General features: G+C 36.4%; 1 protein-coding gene across 1 annotated transcript; it reads right to left on the bottom strand.

The window, feature by feature from the left end:
- Window positions 1–15,314: 15,314 nt before the first annotated feature.
- Window positions 15,315–21,311, bottom strand: LOC141388447 (uncharacterized). The gene is made up of 5 exons (XM_073958364.1): window positions 20,861–21,311; window positions 19,763–20,052; window positions 18,817–19,688; window positions 16,896–17,015; window positions 15,315–16,805 (listed from the first exon to the last, which is right to left on the bottom strand). Exons 2-5 carry the CDS (start codon window positions 19,944–19,946, stop codon window positions 16,140–16,142), a joined length of 1,842 nt encoding a protein of 613 aa, XP_073814465.1. The 5' UTR covers window positions 19,947–20,052; window positions 20,861–21,311; the 3' UTR covers window positions 15,315–16,139.
- Between the last annotated feature and the right edge of the window lie 1,728 nt (window positions 21,312–23,039).

Here is a 23,039-nt window from a genome sequence, read left to right as displayed (position 1 = left end):
GAAAATATATAACTCTCATGTCGGTCCAGTCCTTTAAGTACCACCTCCACAACACTTTTGAATTTAAATTTTAATCCACATTTTTCGGCAAGTTCAAATGTCTAAAAATGGCCACAAAATTCTGAAAAAACCTTAAAAACATTCGATCTGTCCGAATAAAGTTTCAATTCACATAGGCTGAGGCCTCTGTCAGCAAAGCCGACTGACACTTTCATACTAGTTGTATTGGAATTTTGAAATTTTGGTTTACAATCATGGTATAAGTAAAGAGGTAGATTTAAATGAAAAAAATCTATAGAACCCTTGTTTTTCTTGTATTCCTAAAACTTCAAAATAAAAGCAACAATTGGGTTTGTTTACAATGCATTTTTTGAGCATTTTATAAAAAACGCGAAAAATGAATGAAGAGTTAAGTTTTCTCCACATAATCGCGTTGTGAATATGATAAACTGATTGTTTCAATGCGAATCTCACCAATTTCTTACATACAAATGGTGTAAAAACAATTTTAAAAATCATTGAATTCGATTGTTTTTAAAATTGTTTGGCATATTATTCAAACACCACACACACATACACAGTTTGTTTATATTGTTTTGAAGTTTTAGGCATACTCGAATGAAAAAAAATTAAATTGTCATAAAGCTTTGGCTAACCTTTCTTATTAAACCATGGTTTACAATTAAATTCAATTTCTGTAATAAATATCTTGTAATAAATATTTGTAACAAATCATTTTCAATGACAACATCATAACAGTTAGACTTATTTAATTTAATTTAAAGAGAATTCCTTCCACCGAGTCCCTAACTAATCGATTTCGGCACTTGTTTTTATTTAAATTTACTAAAGGGTTGTTTACACCATCTATCAATGTCGTATGAGATGTCAAATTTTCTACCTGCGAATGTTGTACACATAGTGTGACCACTATGAAAATTTTCATCTATCAAAATGATTTGGCAACTCATATGTACATTTTTCATTTAGGGAGCGCTCTATTTGATACGGCATTCTCGTATGTAAACATAAATTTATCAGCTGTTTTCTGGCATTCTCAAAAAAAAAAAAATGAAAAACAAAATCTTTTAAAAAAGAAAATGGAAAGTTATGTATATTTAAGTATTTAGAAAAGTAAATAAAGGGTGTTTATACTGTTATTTTCAGATGGATTGGTCGAAAGGAGCAGTGTTGGAAATTATTGCTTTGTGGCAAAACATGAATGTCTCTATAACCCCAAAAACCTATTCTACCACAACAAACATGCTAGATATTCATTTTCCTTCAACCAAAATTAAAAATTTGGGCAAATTTGTAACTCAACAATAAATGTAAACAATGACAAAAACAGCTGTTTTTATATTTATAGGTTATGTCATACGAAAATAACACTTGTAGGTATGAACCCACAAATTGAAAGTTGTATGGATGACGTCAATTTTGACAAACATAGAGAATGTCGAATGGGTGAAAGAAATGACAGCTCATATGACATTGATAGATGGTGTAAACAGCCCTTTAGCTAGAAACTTATCCACATTTGCTGAAGAATGTGGCAAGACTAAAATATGTTTAATAAATTTGGACAAAATATTAAATAATGGTTCAGAATTTGCACATATTAATTCACACACTGTTTTCCAAAATTCTAGCAACTCTACGTTCTTATCTTTAAACAAATTTCTGAAATTTATGTTTATCGTTTATGTTTATAAAGCATTCGTATTCCTTTATAATGTCGAAAAATGAATCTTCTGTGCCATTTATTATAAAACTTTGATTTACTGAAGGTAGGCACTTAAGTTTATTTTCTAAATTAAACCGCTTCAAAATCTGACAACAAAGTTCAATGTAAAAGTTTGTGCAGTTTTTAATTATTTCCACTAACCCACTTTTCGACAATTACGTTTTTTGAATAATTTCCTTAGCGTATATACTGAAGTACACGTTTTGGTAATCAAGAAAATTCAAACTGTTTTTATAATATGTTAAAAAATTTTATTATTATTAATCAAACTACTCTTGACGATATATGTATGTATGTAGTTGTCTTTGTTATTGTACCAAATTAGTTCTAGCAACCACAATTTTCATACAAAACGGAAATCTTATGTGAACAAGTTGCCTTAACTAAAAATCGGCATTTTAGGGGTAAAAATCGGCAAATCGGCATTTCTATTTTTTGGACTAAAAATCGGCAAAATGCCGATAAATCGGCAAATCTGGCATCACTGGTCACACCCCGTCGATATCATGCGATCGTGAGCAATCTCCCATAGATGTTGGTGCCTTCGCATCTGTGGTCGTAGGTAATGCTACAAGCACACAACCTAGTGTAAAAACGGAGGAGGATAAAGGGCAGCACAGGGGGAGGATTAACTTAACCCAACTATCTGATGATGGTAGCGAACCTGATTCCGAATCCGATAGCTGCGGCAAAACGAACACCACCGTTGTGGAAAATCCCATGAAAGAGGAAGTCCACAAGATGGTAGAGGAAGTGAGCGAGAGCATCGCAAAGCTCACGACGAAAAGAGTGCAGTGGTCTGGGGCCCAAAGGAAGAAATATAAGAGGAACCAGGCTAAACTAAAGAAGGAACAACAGCTGGCTGCTTCAAAGGTTACCACAGACAGTCCCTCCACTTCTTCGGAAGCGGCGAAGAGGACAAGGTCTCCTGAGGAGCAGAGCGTGGCAAAACCCAGTAAGAAGAAAAAGAGCTTCCCACCTTCAATTGCCCAGGACAAACCTCGTCAGGACAAAAGCCAAGGAGACTGCCAAAAGGATCCTTCAAATGATACTGAAGAGGCGAGTTCTGACAAAAAGAAGGTGAGCGCGACGACGGAATCTTCTGCGGTGGCCAAGCACTCAGTAAAGAAGCCTACTACCACCCAGAAGTGGAAGATGGACGCTGAAACCGGAACGGAGCCGCCATCGACTTACGCCAAGGTAGCCAAGAGATACTACAAGGACGAGCTGTGCTACGCAGTAATCGATACTAGTAAAGGATCTGGAAGGCTACACAAAGAGTACTTATCGGAGATCGAGAAATCGATCAAAGATAAAATATTGGAACAAATCCTGCAAGGACGAGTCTGTGAGCTAAGGGGGGACCTCCTATTGTACCACCTGGACTCACACGCAAACTCTGCAGCTCTCGGGGGAGGTAGTCAGCAGTATAGGAACTCCATGGGAAGGTGGCAGACTAAAACTGGTGAGGAAAAACGAAATTCCTCATCTAACCAAAGCATCGGTGTACGTCAAGGGGTATGGCTGCAAGCTCGAGACGGAGCGCATGCTCGAGGTCTTTGGCGTACAAAACGAGGCCCTAAAGATGGAAAGATAAGAGGTCTTCCACAGGGAGGAGAAGGAAGACGACACTCTCCTTGTGATGGGGATCGACGATCTCTCGCTAGCCGGGCTCGTCAAAACCAAGGGTAAGGCATTCTTCGTCTCGAACTCGGTCTTCTTCGAAATTGGAAAGGCAAGAGTTGGTGAGGAGGAGATTTCCAAACCAAACAACCAGGAGGTCAACCTACCAAAAGGCTTACAGGAGGGAGGAGCAGACGAAATTAGCGACTCCCAAGAAGCCAACCTACTGGAGGACCAATGATTGAGGTCATCCATATCAACCTCCATCGGAGCGAAACGGCAACACTAGCCCTGATGGACAAAATAACTAAAGGTAATATACATATTAGTTTAATCCAAGAACCTTGGACCATAAAAAACAAGGTTTCTGGACTTAACCATATAAATTATCAACTTTTTTACGCAAATACGGGATCCCGACCGAGGACCTGCATTATATGTCACAAAAACTTATGTTTTCTTTTTTCTCCAGAGTTGTCATCGTCGGACGTCACAGTATTGAAGCAGGGGAATATTAACATATACCTAGCATCATTATACCTGCCGTTCGACTCCCCGACATTACCACCTTCGTCGGAAGGTAACGAAGTACTAGTAGGAAGCGATGCTAACTCTCACCACATCTCGTGGGGTAGTACTAACACTAACAAAAGGGGTCAAGCCGTTATAGATTACTTAAATACTAACGACCAGATTACACTTAACACCGGGAATACGCCAACCTTTGTTAATAGAATTAGGGAGGAAGTACTAGATATAACGATATGTTCAGAAAATTTAATAAACGAGGTACACGAGTGGAGTGTCCTGGAGGAACACTCCACTCAGACCATAAGTATATTAGATTTAAAATAGCTAGGCCATCGCCTAACCCGATAACCTTCCGAAACAAATCCAAAACAAATTGGACTAAGTTCGGAAAACGAGTAAAAGAAAGACTTGGGCAACCAGATGAGGAATGCCTAAGTAAGGAGGACATAGAGAGAGAGAGAGATGTCCATAAGCTAACCGAGGCACTAGTAAGGTCGTTCGAAGAAAGTTGTCCATTTCGAGAAAGGAAATCTGCCTACGAAAAACCCTGGATGACAGGGGAAATTCGTAACAAGGGCAAGGAGGTCCGCAGACTTTATAATAGGGCCAAACGTAAGAAAGCAGCTGCATTCTGGGACAACTATCAGGCAAAATTAAAGGAATACAACAAAATAACAAGAAACGCCAAACGAAACTCCTGGAAGCTTTTCTGCGAACAGGTGGATAGTGTAAATGACGTCTCAAAGATTAAAAAGTTTCTATCTAAAACCCATACACAGACCGAGCAATTGGTCGATGGAAATGGAAAAAGGATTGAAACAACAGAAGATACTCTAGGCCTTCTGATGAAAACGCACCATGCCGAGAGGTCTGAATGTCAACCCGAAAAAACAGAATTATGTCTATTCACTAGGAAAACGAAAATGGGACACTACGAGGAACCAGTTTTTCTAAATAAGACAATAAATATCTTTTGTACAGTTAAATATCTAGGAGTAATTCTGGATAGGAAACTTAAATGGAAAGACCATATACAAGAAAGGGCCAACAAGGCCCAAATATGTTGGTCAACCTGCGAAGGCGATAGGCTCAAAATGGGGGTTCAATCCTAGGATGATACACTGGCTATACAGAAGCGTAATTAGAACAATTCTAACGTACGCGTCTGTGGTATGGTGGACAGCCATGGACAAAAAAAATGCAATGTGGAAATATTGCAAAAGGTCCAAAGAACATGCTGCCTAAGCATTAGCGGAGCAATGAGGACCACACCGACTAGGGCTTTAGAAACAATTTTGTTTGTACAACCAATAGATATTCAGGTAAGGTATGAGGCAGCCATCGCAGCTGCAAGGCTAAAGTCGATGAGCGAGTGGATCGAAAAGAGCCACCAAAACATATTAAAGGTCACAACGGGTGAATCTATAAATCAGGTAGTAGCGGACCGTATACCTGAAACTAGTGAAGTAGCCTTGTGTGAAGTGTAAATACCTGACAGAGACATGTGGATCGGGGGAGCTCTAGCACAGAATTCCCGCTGGAAGCTGTGGGTTTACGGATGGGGCTGTGCTAGGGGGGAGAACCGGACTGGGTCTTTATATAATGGAACCGGAAATCTCCCTCCATCTGCCGGATCATAACACGATTCTGCAGGCGGAACTCCGGGCGATAACAGAGTGTCTGCTTTGGTTTGATACTCACACAAGGCCTACCACTGTAAATATCCTTTCGGAAAGCAAAGCAGCTATTAGAGCTATATCAACCAAGACAGTGAAATCTAGAAATGTCTTGGAATGTATTAAATCTATAAATAATTAAGGTAAGGTAAACATTATATGGGTACCAGGGCATACCGGACCAAGGAGAAACCCACGGTAAGTCTAGAAAACGCGACTAGAACTAAATAGGTGCCACCGTGGTGCAATGGTATGCACGCCCGCCTTGCACGCAGAAGGTCGGGGGTTCGATTCCCCGGCCTAGCAAAATACCCTTCAGTAATGTTGGCGACATTTCCTGAGTATTTCAGCCTTGAAAAACTTCTCCATAAGTGGTGTCTTAAGACACGCCGTTCGGACTCGGCGATAAACAGTAGGTCTCATATCATTGAGATAAATATGAATCGGGGTGCACTCATTGATATGAGAGAAGTCTCCCTTGTCCCGTATAGGATGTTGTGGAACAATGTTTTTTTTTTGACTAGAACTAAAGACATGGGCAAAAAATGCACATATATCCCTCTGGAGTAGTGAAGAGAAGGGAAAAAACACAAAAATCCTATGGGGAAACCCAGACGAGGACAAAACAAAAGAATTACTTTTACTAAGTAAAAAAGATATTAGTAGACTGACAGGAATCCTTACAGGTCACCTAGGTCTAAAAGCGCGCCTGCACAAAATAGGTTGTGCAGAAAACAGAGAATGCAGAGCATGCGGAGAGGACGACGAAACGTTGGAGCATTACCTCTGTCATTGTCAAGCCTTCACAAATCTGAGAACCCAGTTACTAGGGAATGACGTTATACCAGGACTCGACCAAATTAGGACAATCGAGTTCAAAAAGATCAGAGACTATGTAAATAGGACAGAGATCCTAGACTAAGTCAAAAAAAGATAATCTTCCATAACCCAAAATTAGAGCGCACAACAGGCCTACTTATGGCTTAAGTGTATGTCGTATGTCGACATGGGCATGTGGTGATCTAGTATCACCCCTCTTTTCAACCTAACCTATGTACATTTTTAAGAAAAATTTGGACATATTTATATTTGTACCATATAATTATTTCTAGGGCTGTACTAAACAATTACTTTAAAGGCTAATTAATAAAAATTGTTTCAATTTGAAAGGAACTTTAGCGAATTTAAGCAATATTAGCCATGATTTGAAGTACGTACGTATAGATGACGACTATTGGTACGAACTAATTTATTTAAACAATATGTTTAAATTTCCTTATTTTTTAAAGTAAAATCAATAGAAATGTATATAATAAACCAGAAATGTATAAATAACTAATGCGTAAGCTATTGTTCTTTCAAATATTTGAGAAAAAATATAAAGTATGCATTATTTCTTTATTTAAATATAACATGCCGACTACTGGATCATAGCATGCCGACTATTGGATAATGGTGCCGAGTACTGGTGAAAAAACAGCATTTCACTAAAATTGTAATTTTTGCATGTTGAACAGAAATAATCAAAAAAATTGTTTATATAATCTAAAACTACACAAAATAACGAATCATAACAACTTAAATTCAATTTGATTGGACATTTAGAGTCGGAAATACATACGGCTAAAGATACGAGAATCCTTAAATTGCCGACTACTGGTTCACTTACCCTTAAACTTATTACATACATACCTGAATTTTAAAACAGAACCAACGCAAGAGGAAATTTTAACTAAGAAGAAAAGCAGACGTAGATAGTCTACTCATTTTGTCGTGGATCTTTATCACGTTTTTTGCACCATTTTATTGGCTTTATGGCGGTAGCGGTGTGATCTATGGTTTGAAGGAGGAGTTAAGGCCTCCACTCACCTATCAGTCATGCTGTCGGGCCGATGAACCCTTTTTGTATGTATGTGCATGACAAGTGTGTAGCAAAGCCTTCAGTCAATTCTCGAAATTTTCCACCAAAAATGAGTTAAGCTTGATGATTGAAATTTTTGCAAATGAAAAAGGAAAGCCAAGGACTTGAACCTGCATAGTCACCAAATTATGTGACCGGTTTCGCTGGTAGTTGGGCAGCTCTTTAGACATATCGACGGTGGAATGGCTTCTTTCCTAGAACTTTTGGTTTTTCAAATGTGTTTTTATACAATAACGGATATTTGTCCGTTGAATTGTATTTCTTCATGACAAATGCTTTTTTGTGCTGTCTTTGAAGTTATGAGTTTGGCTTTGAACGCTAACACGCCGTCCCAACATTTTTTTCCTATATTTTCAAGGACGTGGGTTCAATCCCAGCCGGGCTCTGCCCGTTTTTTATTTTTTTTTGGAATTTTTCCTGTCGGGCAAACTGATAGGTGAGTGGGCACCTTTAAAAGCAAAAAAATAACTTTTAATCCATTTAAATATTAAAAAAGGTCTCGCACAAATCACTATCAATTTATATGATATATGGAATAAAGTTATATATGATATACATATATATGTAATGATATGGCGATAAAATTAAAGTTTCTTTTGAGTTATGCCTGCCATACACTATGGGAACGCAGGACAGCTACCGATGAACGCTTGTGTACGTGTGTGATTGAATAGTGTGTGTGTGTGACATTCCTTCAATCCATATTCCAAAAATGATGAATTTTCCTCCAAAACTCGATTTTGGGTTGAAGTTTTCCAATTTTTTTTAATTTCCTCACAAATAATAGGTGTGTCTGGTTACCCTAAAATTTGTAACAATTTGTACCAATTATTGCTGGAAGTCGTCTGTTAACACAAAAAACCAGCAAAAGAGAGCGATTCGAGAGAGACATTTTGACAGATCTTTCGCTGAGAGTTTGCAAATTCTTGCTGGAAAAATTTCTTCTAGCAAGAACTTTTAACTCTTCTTCTTCTTCCTGAAAACAATCAATCATCTGTTGTAATTTTTTCGTTGGTTTATGTTTGTGAAAATTAAAACAATTTTTTTTTTTTTTTTTTCATTTACTTCACCAAACGCCGAACTGTAAAGTTGATCAAAATAAATTAGTGGCTTTCGTTTGCTATTAATAAAGAAGTAAAAGAATTTTGTGAAACCGATCGGAAGTTGCGGTTAAGCATTTGATTAATTATCAGCGCGATTTTTACAAACAATGAATACGGAATTTTTGTGAATTTGAGTATCAATATTAAATCAAAGACAATTTAATACATTTTGAGACAAATACATTCATTTTGTCATTCGTTTTATTGCAATCGAGAACAACGGGACTTTAGTCCCGTTACCTTTTTTCAATTCTTCATCAATTTTAATTGTTTGGAGCAACATTCATAACTAATACATACAACTGCGGGAGTGGAAACGAAATACAGTTGTGTGAGTGGTGATGGAGGAGGACGAAAATTTGCGCCCTCCAAGGTCGCCGAGGCGTCATGAAGGGAGCAGATTAAATCGAGACAGAAGTCGCAGCATTCAGAGGAAAAAAACCGAAGACATACCAGCAAAGAAGAAGAGAGGCGATGCGGACATCAATCGAAGCCAGAGAGAACTAGTAGCTATGCAATGTGGTGACCCGTTATCCGATAGCCTCGGTGAAAATACCAACAACAACATGGGAGGTATTTCCAATGATAAGTCAAGTGGTAAGGAAGAGAATATTAATAACTGTGATATTATTTACGACGACAATCATAAAGGCCCCTATGTAGTCTATGTAGACAAGGTACAAAAGGAAGGTGACCGCATTGGAATCAATGTTGTCAATTTTGCTAGAATAGTCTATAACCTCAAAATTGAAGGGGTAATCGATATTATTAAGATAGGTTATGCTAGAGCCAAGGTAGTTTTAAAAAGTGCTTCGACCGCTAATATGTTTGCTTACAATGAACAAATAATTAATGAGGGTTTTCAACCAAAAATTTTTCCACACTTCATTTCGAAAATAGGAATAATTTTCGGAATTCCTACGGAAATCAGTGATGAGGAATTAAAGAGGGCCATTGAGTCCGATATCCCATTGATGAGTATTACCAGAGTAAAAAGGAAGGATCAGGATAATCTAGTACCAACCCAACGTGTAAAAATATGTTTCAGAGGGCTGGAGATCCCAAAATATGTGAAATTGTATGGGTACCACAAGAAAGAGGTTAATCACTACATTTCCTTCGGGCAATGTTACAAGTGCTATCGGTTCAACCACTTCGCTGAACACTGTAAGCAAAGAGTACCAGCATGTAAAACTTGTTTTATGCCTCATGAGAAAGATCAGTTATGTAGCGAAATAAAATCATGCCCAAATTGTGACGGTAGTCACGAGCCTTGGGACAAAAAATGCCCAGCCAGGGAGAAGGCATATCAGCTCAAACGGATCATGACAATGGAAAACATCTCGAGGAAGGAAGCCAGGGATAAATACTCTGCTTTCTTTTCCAACAGATTCGATATTTTAGCGGAAGATATGGATGCCGCTTTTCCAGCCCTGAATGCAAGAAAAAAGAATCGTGTTGAAAGAGTGTTAAATGAAACTATAAACAATAATCAAGAATCTGCAAGACATATTCATAATAGAGGCTCTTATGCAAGAATGACAAGGAATAACAGCAATAGAATAAGGGAGGCTGAGAATGCAAAAAAAATTATGGAGGAGCATCAGAAATCATTAGCAGAGAACAATGCCAATTCATATCTTTTGCCAAATGGTTCGGCGCTCAGGAAGATAATTAATTCAGATTCTTAATTTTTATTTTTAAATCTTATCTTTAATATGTTAAAAATAATGCAGTATAACATACAGAGTATCAATAAAAAAGAAAACAAGGATTTATTAGAATTATACCTGGAAAATGAGAGAATAGAAATAGCTTTATTGACGGAGACATGGTTACGTGATGAAACAACAACAAATATAACTAATTACAACTTTTATGGCAAAAAACGAGCGGATGGCTACGGCGGTGTTGGAGTGTATACTAGGAGGAACTTAAGGTATTCTTTGATAAATTTTGATAATGATGCGGATGTAATAGGAATAACTTTGTTGAATCTTAGGCAAAAGCTAAACATAGTGGTGGTTTACATGCCTCCCAACATAGACAGGATGTCGTTCAGTAGCATGATTTCTAAAATATTCAGACAAATTAGCGCTTTGAAATTCCCTACTTTGTTGGCGGGGGATTTTAATGCAAAGGCTACACTATGGGGTAACTCTCACACGGATCATAAAGGCGAAGTGATAAACAACATGTTGAATAAATATGGATTCCAGTGTCTCAATACAGGCGAACCAACATTTGTTTTGAACAATACCCAGTCGGCAATTGATCTTAGTTTTCTAAACACCATGCGTTTCAAAGTTAACTGGAGAGTGGATAACACTAAACTCACAAACAGTAATCATAGGCCGGTCATTATGGAATTAGAAGGTAGCTGCACGCCGCACAAAAATACCAAAATATTACTTCGCAACAAAATGCATCAACAGCTGGCAAACACCAGTGTAGGCAACAGTCTACAGGAGGCTCAAAGGAAAATGCAGGAAGTAGTCAATAAAAACACGATCACTGTGGACAATAGGAATCATTATGTTCCGAAATGCTGGTGGAACTCAGTTGTTGACGAACTTTACAAAGAACGATCTATGCTAAGAAGACGGTATGAGAGTACAAAAAATTATGAGGATTTAGTTCAACTTGGTAATATAGAGAAAAAACTATACACAACAATAGCCAGGCTAAAGAGGAAAAACTTTAAAAAATGCCAGAGCGAACTTTCCGAAGGCCCCCCAACCAAAAATACATGGAGCATTATGAAAAACATCAAGAAATACCAGAAAGTCAAACCATTAAATAACAGCTGGAACGAGGACCAGAATAAAGAGTTTCTTCAACACATCACATCAACGTCGTTAGTTGGATCGGCTCCGGTACCTGTGGCTTTTGGCAACCTGTTGCACGAAAAACCAAAATTGGACATACAAGAGATGGATTATTTTCTTAAAAATCGCAACCCAGAATCAGCGGCTGGGCCGGATTTGATATCTTACAAAATGATATCTAGTTTAATGGAAACGGAAAGGACAAAGTTTTTTGAGCATCTGGAAAAGGTTTGGATAGATGGCAATTTTCCCGAAGATTGGAGAACGGTACGTATAGCGCCGGTTCCAAAGAAAGGTAAAAACCTTGCTGAAGTCAAAAATTATAGGCCAGTGAGAGCCGATAAGAGCCCTGCATTTTTATAAAGCGTATGCGAGATCTAAATTGGAGTACGGTGCAGCGGCGCTGTCAAATTTGACGAAAGAATCCGAGAGAAAGTTAAAGGTTTGTGCGCAAGAGAACCTCAGGAAGGCCCTTGGACTGATAAGATCTACGCCGGTAGAAATAATATATAATATGGCAACGGAACTGCCACCACATTATCGTTTCCAGCTCGCAACAGCCAAGGAGCTGGTAAAAGCGGTCGCGTATGATTTGCCGTGCATTGATCTTTTAAAATCAAAGCCTCCAATCAATACCAGCTACGCTATGATCTGGAGAAAGTTTGAAACGGTGCTCAATAATGTGGCTCTTACTAAAGTATATTCCAGTCCAGCGAGTAAAATATCTATCTACGACAACTTTTTTAACAATGTGGTAAAAAAAAGTCCGAAGCCAGTCAGGAAATGATTTTCCAATTAGCCACGGAAAAAACAAACAAGTTACAGGAAGCCGGTTTTGAACTGTTCTTTACGGATGGTTCCGTAAGCAATAATTTAACCGGAGCAGCTTTTGTACATATTAACTCTAACACCACTAAATCTTTCTTTGTGGAAAAAAGACTTTCATCTATGACTGCGGAAATAATAGCCTTCTTGCAAGTAGTGTTATATGCCGAAGAGAATAATATCAGGAAATATGCCATTCTTGCTGACAGTCTAAGCGGTATGCAAGCGCTAAGTAATAAGAAGCACAGGAATTTCCTTGTCCAAGAATTGATTAGTAAGGTAAATAGTCTGAATATTGTTATTGAATTTCATTATATTCCAGGTCATTCAGGTATTAAATATAACGAATTGGCAGACAGGGCAGCAAAAAATGCAATTAATGAAGGAAATAGATTAGACCTTATGTGGACGGTAGGCGATGCAATCAATGAAATAGCAAAGAATCTCTGGGATGAGTGGGCTGTTGAATATGCCGAGAAATCAAGAAATGGTAACTCACATTTTTATAGAATTTTTCCGAACTTATTAAAAAAACCTTGGTTTAAAGACTCAAACTTATCACCAATTGTTCAAAAGCAATTGAACAGAATCCTATGCGGTCACTGTTTTTGTAGAAGTACGCTAGCCAAAATGAGTGTCGTCGAAAATAACGAATGCGAAGTGTGTAGAGTAGAAGAAAATGCTGCGCACATAATTTTCAACTGTGCAAAATATGACTATCAGAGGAGGCACTTCCCTAAGTTGTACGACTTCTTTACCGTTGAAGATTTCGTGCAATCACAAGGCTTAGAGGGTCTAACCACTGTAGCGAAATTTCTCAAAAAAGCTGAGATTGACTTGTAATCTGGATTCACAATGTTTTTGATGAATAATGTAGACTAGATCTACGTAATTGGTCATGGCTCTTAACCTCCGTTAACACCTAAGGAAGTGGGCCAAGGAGTGAAACTCTTAACTTAACTGCGGAAAAAAAAACAATTTTTTTGTGGAAATAGCAAGCCTAATTGTAATATATTTTTTTTTTTTTTTTTTTTTTGAGAACAAGTTTGCAAAGCGGAAATATCCTTTTTGGTTAATTTTCTGTTTTATTTTTAATTAAAGGCAACATCTTTGGTTCCTTTATTGGCGGGCAAGTCAGCTGTTTGCTTGCTGGTTTTTGCTGGGAAGGTGTCTGTTTACTTTTTACATTTTTCTAGCAAAAGAGAATAAAAAATCCCTTACTCTCTGAGAAAGTTCTTGCTGGGGAAGTAACCACACAGACTTAATATTTGTTGTTTTCAAAAATTGAAAGGGGGTTAATTTCCAAATTAAAATTTATTTTGATTTCAATCCTGCTTAAAATATTCACACATACATTGACAAAAACTTCAAAATTTACCAATGCTATTACAAATGCTGTCGTGCATGCCCACAGTGTATGGGATACTTTATATACATACATACATATGTGCTTAAAGTGACTCTTTATAAACTTTTTGTGCGTGCGCTTTTTTATCGAATCACCTTATAATTAAGATTTTATATAATCATTAAAATATACATATACAGGAGTACGAGGTTGCAAAAAAGTAATAACCCTATTGCGCAACTCTTCGGAGAAGTCAACGTAACATGTACTTGTACAGTGCTGTCTTTACTCGACATGCCGCGACATACGCTCCCAAGTCCAATGCCTCCTACATTAACATAAACAACATTTACAAAATTCACAAAATATCACCCATTACCACAATACTCACCTGTAGCGGACCATTTTTTTTTTGTTTTTGAAACAACTACAAAATAAATGAAATTGTTGTAAAATAAACGATGAGTAAAGTTGTTAAAAAGTTACTGAATAGGCCCACAGAATACCCCCAGACATATCGTCGGTGTCATGCTTAAGTGCTCCATACGCCATTTGCCTGATTCGAGAAAAAATCAAGTTCTTTTTTTCGTGTTTTTGGCAGTTTGCTTCACATGGAAGAACACGTTATGTCACATTTCACCAAACCAACTTTTTGTCAATTGTGTTCCACCTCCCTTACGTGAAGTGCTACTGAGAACGGGAAATGAAAAAGAAGTGCAATAAAAACCATTTTTTCCTTTACATTTATTTAAGGGGTTGCCACTTGTCACATTGAAGAATCGCGATTTTTTGTTTAGTTTGGCTGACTTGATAAATACAGTATGATGCGTCAAATGACATCGTCGCGACTTCATAAATGCAGCATGTATTTTTATTGACATCGTCGCGACTTCATAAATGTCACGCGACACATCACACTGCTCAGCAATTGCCGAATTTGTGCAGTGTTTCCAAGTGGACTGTACAACAATTGACCTTTCTTTAGTACTGTTATGCCAACTTACATTTGCAAAGAAAACAGGAAAATTACATAAGAAACTATTAGAAATGGCGGATTTGTGGTAATTATTCAATATAATATAAATAAATATAAATAAATAAAATAAATTTATTTTCAAAAAACGAAATTTTACAAAAAGTAAAGCAATGTGTGCGTTCATGAATGCAGCAAAATGACACGTCTCTTTTTTGACAATGTCAGTGTTGCCACACATATTTACTTCATCCTTTTATGATATTGCCATTTTTTGCAATGTAAATACTGCTTTTATGAAGTCAGCCTTTATCTTATATGTTTTGTGTTAGGAGAAGGCGTTAAAATTAAGCGAAAGTAAAAGTAGTTTCATATAACAGTACAATATTTCAGTTTTTAAACTTAGTCCTTTAAAACAATTTATTTTTTATTTATTTTTTATTTCCATACGCCAAACGACATGGATATGGAACTAAAAAGTTCAAAGTTGTTTTGTTCCATACGCCAGGCTTTATGGATATGGAACAAAATGATAAATTTTTCGGTGTCGCAAGGCGGATATGGAACATATTGGCATCTGAATATCTCTGAATATATAAGAGATAGGTAAAAATCGACTAAACAATCTAAAAGAGCATGTTTCAAAAACTTGTAAGGTACCTTTATTTCAAAATGTCAAAAACACTTAAGCATGACACCGACGATATATTAAAAACCTCCAAGAACATATCCCTCTTAGTTATATTTTAAAAGTTGGGATTGGCTTTTTATTAGAATTCTAAATTTATTACATTTACATATAATCTACATGCAATGTGTAATAAATGCACAGAGGCTACAATTTTGAGGGAGTTTAGAGTACAGTTTGTTTTTAACATTTACAATTAAATACTATTAACATAATATCGAACTGAATTTGTTTTTTCTTTCTTGTTTATGTAATTAAAATTTTGTTATTAAGGAATTTTGCGTTTTGCTTACATTTACACATAAAATTTCTCTGCAAATTATTGGACACGACATAGGCAACATATATATGTTTATTTAATTAAATATGTATGATGTATGTATGTATATGTAAGTATAACGAATGCGGAATGTTTCAAAATTTACATCACTTTTTTCAAAATCACATTATTTTTTTGTTGAAGATACATGCGGGGCGGGGTGTGGGGTTTTGAGGTGGTAATGGAAAAAAACGGCGTAGAGGAACTAACATTTATTGGAATAAAAATCTGTTTCTGTAATTTATTACATATTCCTGTTAAAATGTCTAAAAAGTTGAATGGAATACATATTATTTTTCTTCTTCTTCGTGACATGATCATGTTGCTTTTATTGAATATTTACGCTTGAATGTATTATGTATGTATGTATATTGTAAATAAGATAGTAAATATTATCTCTTCTCTTGAATTTCTTAAAGAATGATGTGTATACGTTTTTCTTTTTTTTTAATTTGATTTGTTCAAAACAAAATATATTTATGATATTGAATGTTACCAACTAAAAGATCCAACAGAACCAAGGATAATGCGTTGTGGCGAAGGGCCTTAATTGTCGCTTAACGCAAGCGGCCCAAATGCGGTTTTAACAATTTGAAGGCGCCATAAAGTGTCAAACCAATTAGACCATATTTAACTGTGTATTTACAAATGCGGGTACTCAAACTAGCCGGTGGGATTTCCATAATGGCTGGTATTATTTGCGGATCTACACGACCCCACATTTTCGCAATGCCATTGGCATGACCGATACCTACAACACCGACAACACGCACTGGACGTGGTTCACCAGTTCCCTCAGCAGGCTGTGGCAATGCGGCCATTTGCAGGGAATGACATAGGAATAAGTCACGTTCTTTGACAAATACATCGGAAAATTCTGGAAACTCTCCAGCCATTTCCTGCATGAGCTTCTCCAGAAGATCTCGTTGCTTGCACTCTTCAACCTCTTCTATGCTTATGGTATCCGAAGATGTAAGCCGCCATACTAACTTCATAGTCTGCCACAGAGATAATGCTCTCAATGCTCGATGTAAGGTGATGCGTATAGGTCGATCACCCAAGTGTAACATACAACCGGGTAATTTGTGGATTTCTTCGAAAGCACGACGAAATTCGCCACCCGGTGCCATGCCCAAATCCTTGGCAATCTGTGCGCTCATTTGGAGAAGCAAAATAAAGAATATACCATTGATATAACCGTGTGAATGGATAATGCTGCGTATCTGAAAAAGTTAAAAGTACACAAATAAGCAAAAAACAAAATACGCATGATATATAATGTAATTTATTAATTGTGGATTTCATGCAATTACCTTGGCCAAATTGAAACTCTTTGCTTCTTCCAGAAGTGTCTTTTCGTCGAGTTTTAAAATTGGAATGCGCGATGGACATAACTCCACCATAACAACATCTGGACGGATATTACGGATAACCTAAAGAAAAACAAAATTATTATGGAAGATATAGTGTATCTATCGGTTAGCACACACAACCAGCAAAATTTATTTAGCCTCAAAAGAGCTTTAATTAGTCTTGTTTTTAATTAATTATATCTATAGATTTATCACGTGAAATTTATCACTTGCCTTCCTGTGGACGCAGGTTGCAGAACTTATGAAATTGGATACAGAGTATATAGAAACTGTAATTGAAATTACTATGTACATTAGGGTTATGACTTTTTTGCAACCTCGTATGCCTGTATAATATTTTGATGAGTTTTCACCTAAGATTATATAAAATCTTAATTATAATGTGATTCGATAAAAAAAACTCACAAAGTCATTTGGAAATTTTTCTATGTATACGAGCTTTTTTGAACAAACTTTTGAAGTCACTATAATCAGATATACATACATATATAACTGAAAATAAGCTTTGGAACCACACGACAGACCCAAAATGACATAACCTTTTGTTTGGCTGACTTCCGTATCGTCAGATGCTTTGCAAAAGTCCGAAAATGTCTTATGTATTGTATTTCATTACGCCGCAATACTTAACAAATGCGAAGCTATGTACTTCAAAAAGTCACAATTGCACATTTTTGAAGCAGGTGAAAGGAAAACATGTATCATTTTTATTTCTGATCCATTTAGTTAAATTTTCAAGGAACAATACATAAGTCTGCAACTGAAATATTTTGAAGAAGTTTAAAAACTGCTAAGCATCTGACGATACGGTAGTGAGCCGTTCTCACTAAATTATAAATATTAAATTATTTTATTTCATATATCATATCAATTAATAGTGGTTCGTGTGGGACCTTTTTCAATACATTCATTCATTCGAGTAAAAGGAAATCATTTTTTCTTTTCATAGTATTTTTTATTTTTTTTTTTTCAAAGCGTGAGTTTTTCACACCTAGTAGAATAGAATATACGTCATTTTATTGATTAATAGGCAAAAGTTCATTCATTCCCGCTACAGGAAATCATTTTTGAGAAAAAAAGTCAAAAAGCCATAATCCTAATGTACATATGTACATCTGCTTGTGTCGTCAGAATTATGGAGGTTTACTGCACAAGAAGCATGTTTGGAATGGATTTAACCACGTGTTGGTCTTTCAGTGCTGAATACGCCAATATATACCATACGCGGAAATCCATGCTTTTCCAAGACCTACGGCTTTGAAAGATCGGAAAAGCCCTAGGACATAATGCCACCTCATAATTTTTATTAAATTTGTATCAAAGGTAGATATTGTTGTGTTGATTGTAATTATCTACTTAATTTATGCAGGTAATAGGGTCTACCTGAACAGGATTTGTTTCTGACTATATATTTCAATTTTAAAGAACATTTTGTTCGTGTACCCGAGATTTGCTCTTGTCTATGAGGTGTCCTAAAATCAAATTTATGCCAAAATCGTAGGGTTGGTTTCTTCTATATTTCGGGAAGTATGGATTTCCGCGAAATGATATATATTGGCGCAATCAGCATTGTAAGACTTACCCGTTTTAATAATTTCAAATCTATCCGAAATATTTAAGCTTTTTTTCTTCAATTATTTTTCGTTAAAATTAATTTAGAGTGACTTCCAAATCCTCCTATTAAGTTTTTATCGTTTGTATAGGTGAAAGAAAATGTATAGGTTGCAATAAATCATTCGTAAAAATTTCAACATTTTCAAAATAAGTCTTTTCTTAATATTCGATTGAGCAGTCAGTCGTTCAAATCGTATTGAAGCTTTTACACAGGTTATTCCAGTTGTACTTAGCATTGTATACTTACAAATGAAACATCATCCTGCGATTCCTCACTGAAATGAGCTGTACCAACTAAATATACTTTACTACCGAATGGTGTGTCCAGCACTGTTACCGTTGACGGTAGATTCCTTTCAAATTCTTCGATTGTATCGTAAATTTTGATTTCACGTTTTGTTTGTGGTTGTGGGCCATTCCCAACAGCACTTGCATCACCCACAGAGGCTGGGGATGCAGTTTCTGCAGCAGAGGCTTCTGCAATGGCTATATTTAGTTTTTGTTTACTGGAATATATGAGCGTTTCAGCCTTTCTGCGTCGTTTATCGGCTGCATTTTCAGCTGGTGTCGAGTGAGGCGATGTCGATTTGTTGGCTAATGTTGTATCTGGATTTAGAGCTGTATCACCTTGTTTTGGCTTTTGATCGAGTGTTTCGGACAAATCTTCGTCCGATGACGTCTCAATTACCAAAACAGAGTTTTCTATATCCTGATCCCTAATGGAGTTTTCATTAATTTCTATAATTGACAAATCCGGATTATCCGTTTTGAATATTGTCTTATTAGCTAACTTCGATTTGGGATCAACTTCCTCTTGAGATGTACTATTAGTCTCGGTACTCTCCGACTGTATGAGCAACATACTGGCATTAATAACATTTTGATTATCATTGTTAAGCTGGTTAACGGGGTATGATGGTCCAAAATCATTTTGTACTGCTAAATTATCGGATAAAGCTGCTGATTCCGAATCTCCGTTCAAGGTAGTATCGAAATCCATAGAACCAGACGATGCAGATGAGGAGTTCAAATGGGAAAAGTTGTCACTGGACGTTGTGGTAATGGGTGTACTACTGTTGGTTGTTGAATTTAATGTACTGCTATTGTTATTGGCACTCTCTGTAAATTGAATTTCCAAATGAAATGGTGTTCATGAGAATTGTTGGTTTTATATGAAGCAAAATTGCACTTACCAGTAAAGGAAACAAATGTTGTCATATTATCCATTGCACTGTCATACAGACTATTGCTGCCGGCGGTATCGTTATTGAGTGATTCTAAACTATTATCCGCATTTAAAGGTTTTCTACTAGTCGATGATGTTGCCTTCGCTGTTGCCTGTGTTGTGGAACTTGAAGATGAGGATGATAAGTCCATTTTGGAAGAATCTGTTGCACATAAAATTCGTTTGATCGGAGGATAGTATTCTATTACTTCTTGCTTTTGCAAAATAAAATGGGACTTATGAAAGTGGTCAAAAAAGCTGCAAAAACAAGAAATGGAAAAAATTGAATTATGCGTAAATTGGGATACAATTTCTCAGATGACCAGCAATATAGGAGAGAAATCAACACGCATATCAGGCAGGTTTGAACAGCATTCACACGGACACAGTTGCCAAGGCCATAAGCAATTATAGTGTGAATGCAGTCATCGGAGCTTGGGATATTGCAGTCACCTAAATTCCTATTGGGCGGAAATTGATCGCACCGTCCAGGCCATCTGCCCAGTATGCGGCATGGGCAAGCACGATACTAAGCACATATTCAACTACCCCGCCAAACCTACTCATATAACTCCAGTGGATCTGTGGTTACATCCCATCGAAGTAGCTACTTTCCTGGAACTGGAGATAAACCCAGAGCCAGATTGAACAGGAGAACAAACATACCAACATAATAAAACACTGTTTTAACAACATTCATCTTATGTCCAAAAAATGGTAAATAAAACATCAATGTTATACACTTCACATCAATGTGTTTCCCCAAAATATGTTGTCGTTTTGGGAAGCTTGGTATATTGTACTGATTTATGAATTAAGGACCACAAATGCAGGTTGTAGCGGTATTATGTATTCTTGTGTGTGGTATTATCAACTTTTTATTATCACTCTTTGATTTGAAAATTGAACACGTCACAAAAGAACTAACATAACTTTTTTCAATCAGCGTATAAACATCCAGAAAAGGCACGAAGAATACAAAATCTTTGCATCAGAACAAAAAAACACATAAAAATCATAAAAATAAACTGAAACATTTTGTAAAAAATCATTTCGCAACACTCACATTTACATTGGTTTATTAGTTGTTTGGTTGTTGTTTACGACGGAAATAGTTCTCCGTTGGATCCGGTCCTGTGTATGTCCGTATGCAAAATTGAAGAGTTGTCTTTTGGCAATTTATAACAAAATAAAATAATAAAATATAATGCAAATTCCAAAAAATTAAAACCGAATCAAAAGTTTTCTTCTTATTTCTTTTTATTTTTCTTTAGGGATCTGTAAACGATAAAAATTTATCGGAAATCACGAAGAAGAGAGAATCTTAGGGAATATTGTGAAAAGAGAATCAGGGAATCAAGTGACGACATCGAAGAAGAACTATTATGGCCCATTATTAGTCTTGTGCCAAACTATGAAAATTTTCATGAAAATGTTTTGAGCTTATGGGTAAGAAGGGAGAAAGGGAGCTCCTTCACCTACGCTCCCCAAAGACGTATAGCAATAAAGACCCGAACAAATGCATTTTCCAAAAACATATGCTAATAGTTCCACATTTTGGTTACAGATGGCTACACAACTCACTGGAATTGATAACAGCAATGCCAATCGTTTTTGATTCTTATTTTTCGCGGCAGAAAACATTAATGGCCCCGGCACATACGGTCCGTTTTGTGACACGTTGCGCGTTGAAAACAACAACCACATGTAAAATGTGTAAGTGATGCCAAGTTTGTTCTTGCAGTTTTCATGTGGTTGTTGTAACGCAACGCTCAACTCGCCGTATGTGCCGGGGCCTTAACGTCGTGTTTTGCGGCTGAAATTTATTTCTTCACTATTTTTTATTTTTTATTTAATAAAAAAACTAAAGTCAACACCGTAAAATTTGAGTTTTAATGTTTTTCTTGTCAATATTCCAATGAGTAACAGTTTTCGTTTAACAGAATGTTGCTATGATGTCGTAGCAACAGAGGTTAACTCCCTCTACAGTTAATTTTTAACAACTGACTTTTCCTATCTTGTAATATTGACATCTTTGCGCTCCCTCCTAAAAGTTAAAATATTTTCATGTGTTATTTTCAGTGTCTGGCACATGAGTTACATTCGTAGTTAAAGCTCCGTTCCAGTACTTTTTAATGGTAAAATGTGCAAAAGAGAAAACCGTCAAAAATGAGTTCAACGCACACATTTTTCCAAAATGTACGGGAACGGAAAAATGGCAGAAACGTCAAAAAAAAACTGGAACAAATGTCAAAGTCGGCGTGTTAGCCAATCGGAAGGCAGCAAGCATAATATTTGTTCCATGAATCGACGCTAGAGTACTGATTTGTTCATATAGGTCATTTAGACTACGCTGGATTTAGCAATTATCTGGTTTTATTTGACATATGTTGTATGCAAATTACAACTTAAATCCACTGGATTTGCTAAATCCAGCATAGTCTAAATCAGGCAATAGCTGAATAAAATCAACGAATTTGTAACCATTCCCAACACACGACGAGATATTCAAAATAATCAGTTTCTTATGCTTGGTTTACTTTTACGAAATTCACTCGATTTCAACTGTCAACTCCATTGCGTAAACGCAAAGGAATTGACAGTTTAAATCATATAGGTCATTTAGACTACGCTGGATTTAGCAATTATCTGGTTTTATTTGACATATGTTGTATGCAAATTACAACTTAAATCCACTGGATTTGCTAAATCCAGCATAGTCTAAATCAGGCAATAGCTGAATAAAATCAACGAATTTGCAACCATTCCCAACACACGACGAGATATTCAAAATAATCAGTTTCTTATGCTTGGATTTACGAAATCCACTCGATTTCAACTGTCAACTCCATTGCGTAAACGCAAAGGAATTGACAGTTTAAATCGAGTGGATTTCGTAAATGTTAACCAATCCATTCCTTTTGGACATTGTAGAAACCAAATTTCATTTTCTGTCACGTCAATGTCTTCAAATTTGCCAATTGGTTTCTTATCGGCTTCATGTTCCAATTCTGAATAGATGTTATTTTCCGCAAGAAATGATGATTCCCTCAGAGCAATTGGATCCTTCGGCATTTTATTGAAATTGAATTGAAATTGAATTAAATCAAAACAATGTGCACATGGTACAATTACTACACAAATGCAACCTTTGACAGAATATAATCTGTCAAAATTTGTAAACAAGGCGAGAAAATAGATTCGCCGTGACATTTCAGAATTGCTGCAAATAAATCAATGATGCA

Source organism: Musca autumnalis, unplaced genomic scaffold (assembly GCF_047663935.1).
Source record: "Musca autumnalis isolate F117 unplaced genomic scaffold, ASM4766393v1 scaffold_1, whole genome shotgun sequence".
NCBI classification, from domain to species: domain Eukaryota; kingdom Metazoa; phylum Arthropoda; class Insecta; order Diptera; family Muscidae; genus Musca; species Musca autumnalis.
The sequence above is the reverse complement of the archived record's forward strand: the minus strand, read 5'-3'. Positions and strand labels throughout refer to the sequence as shown.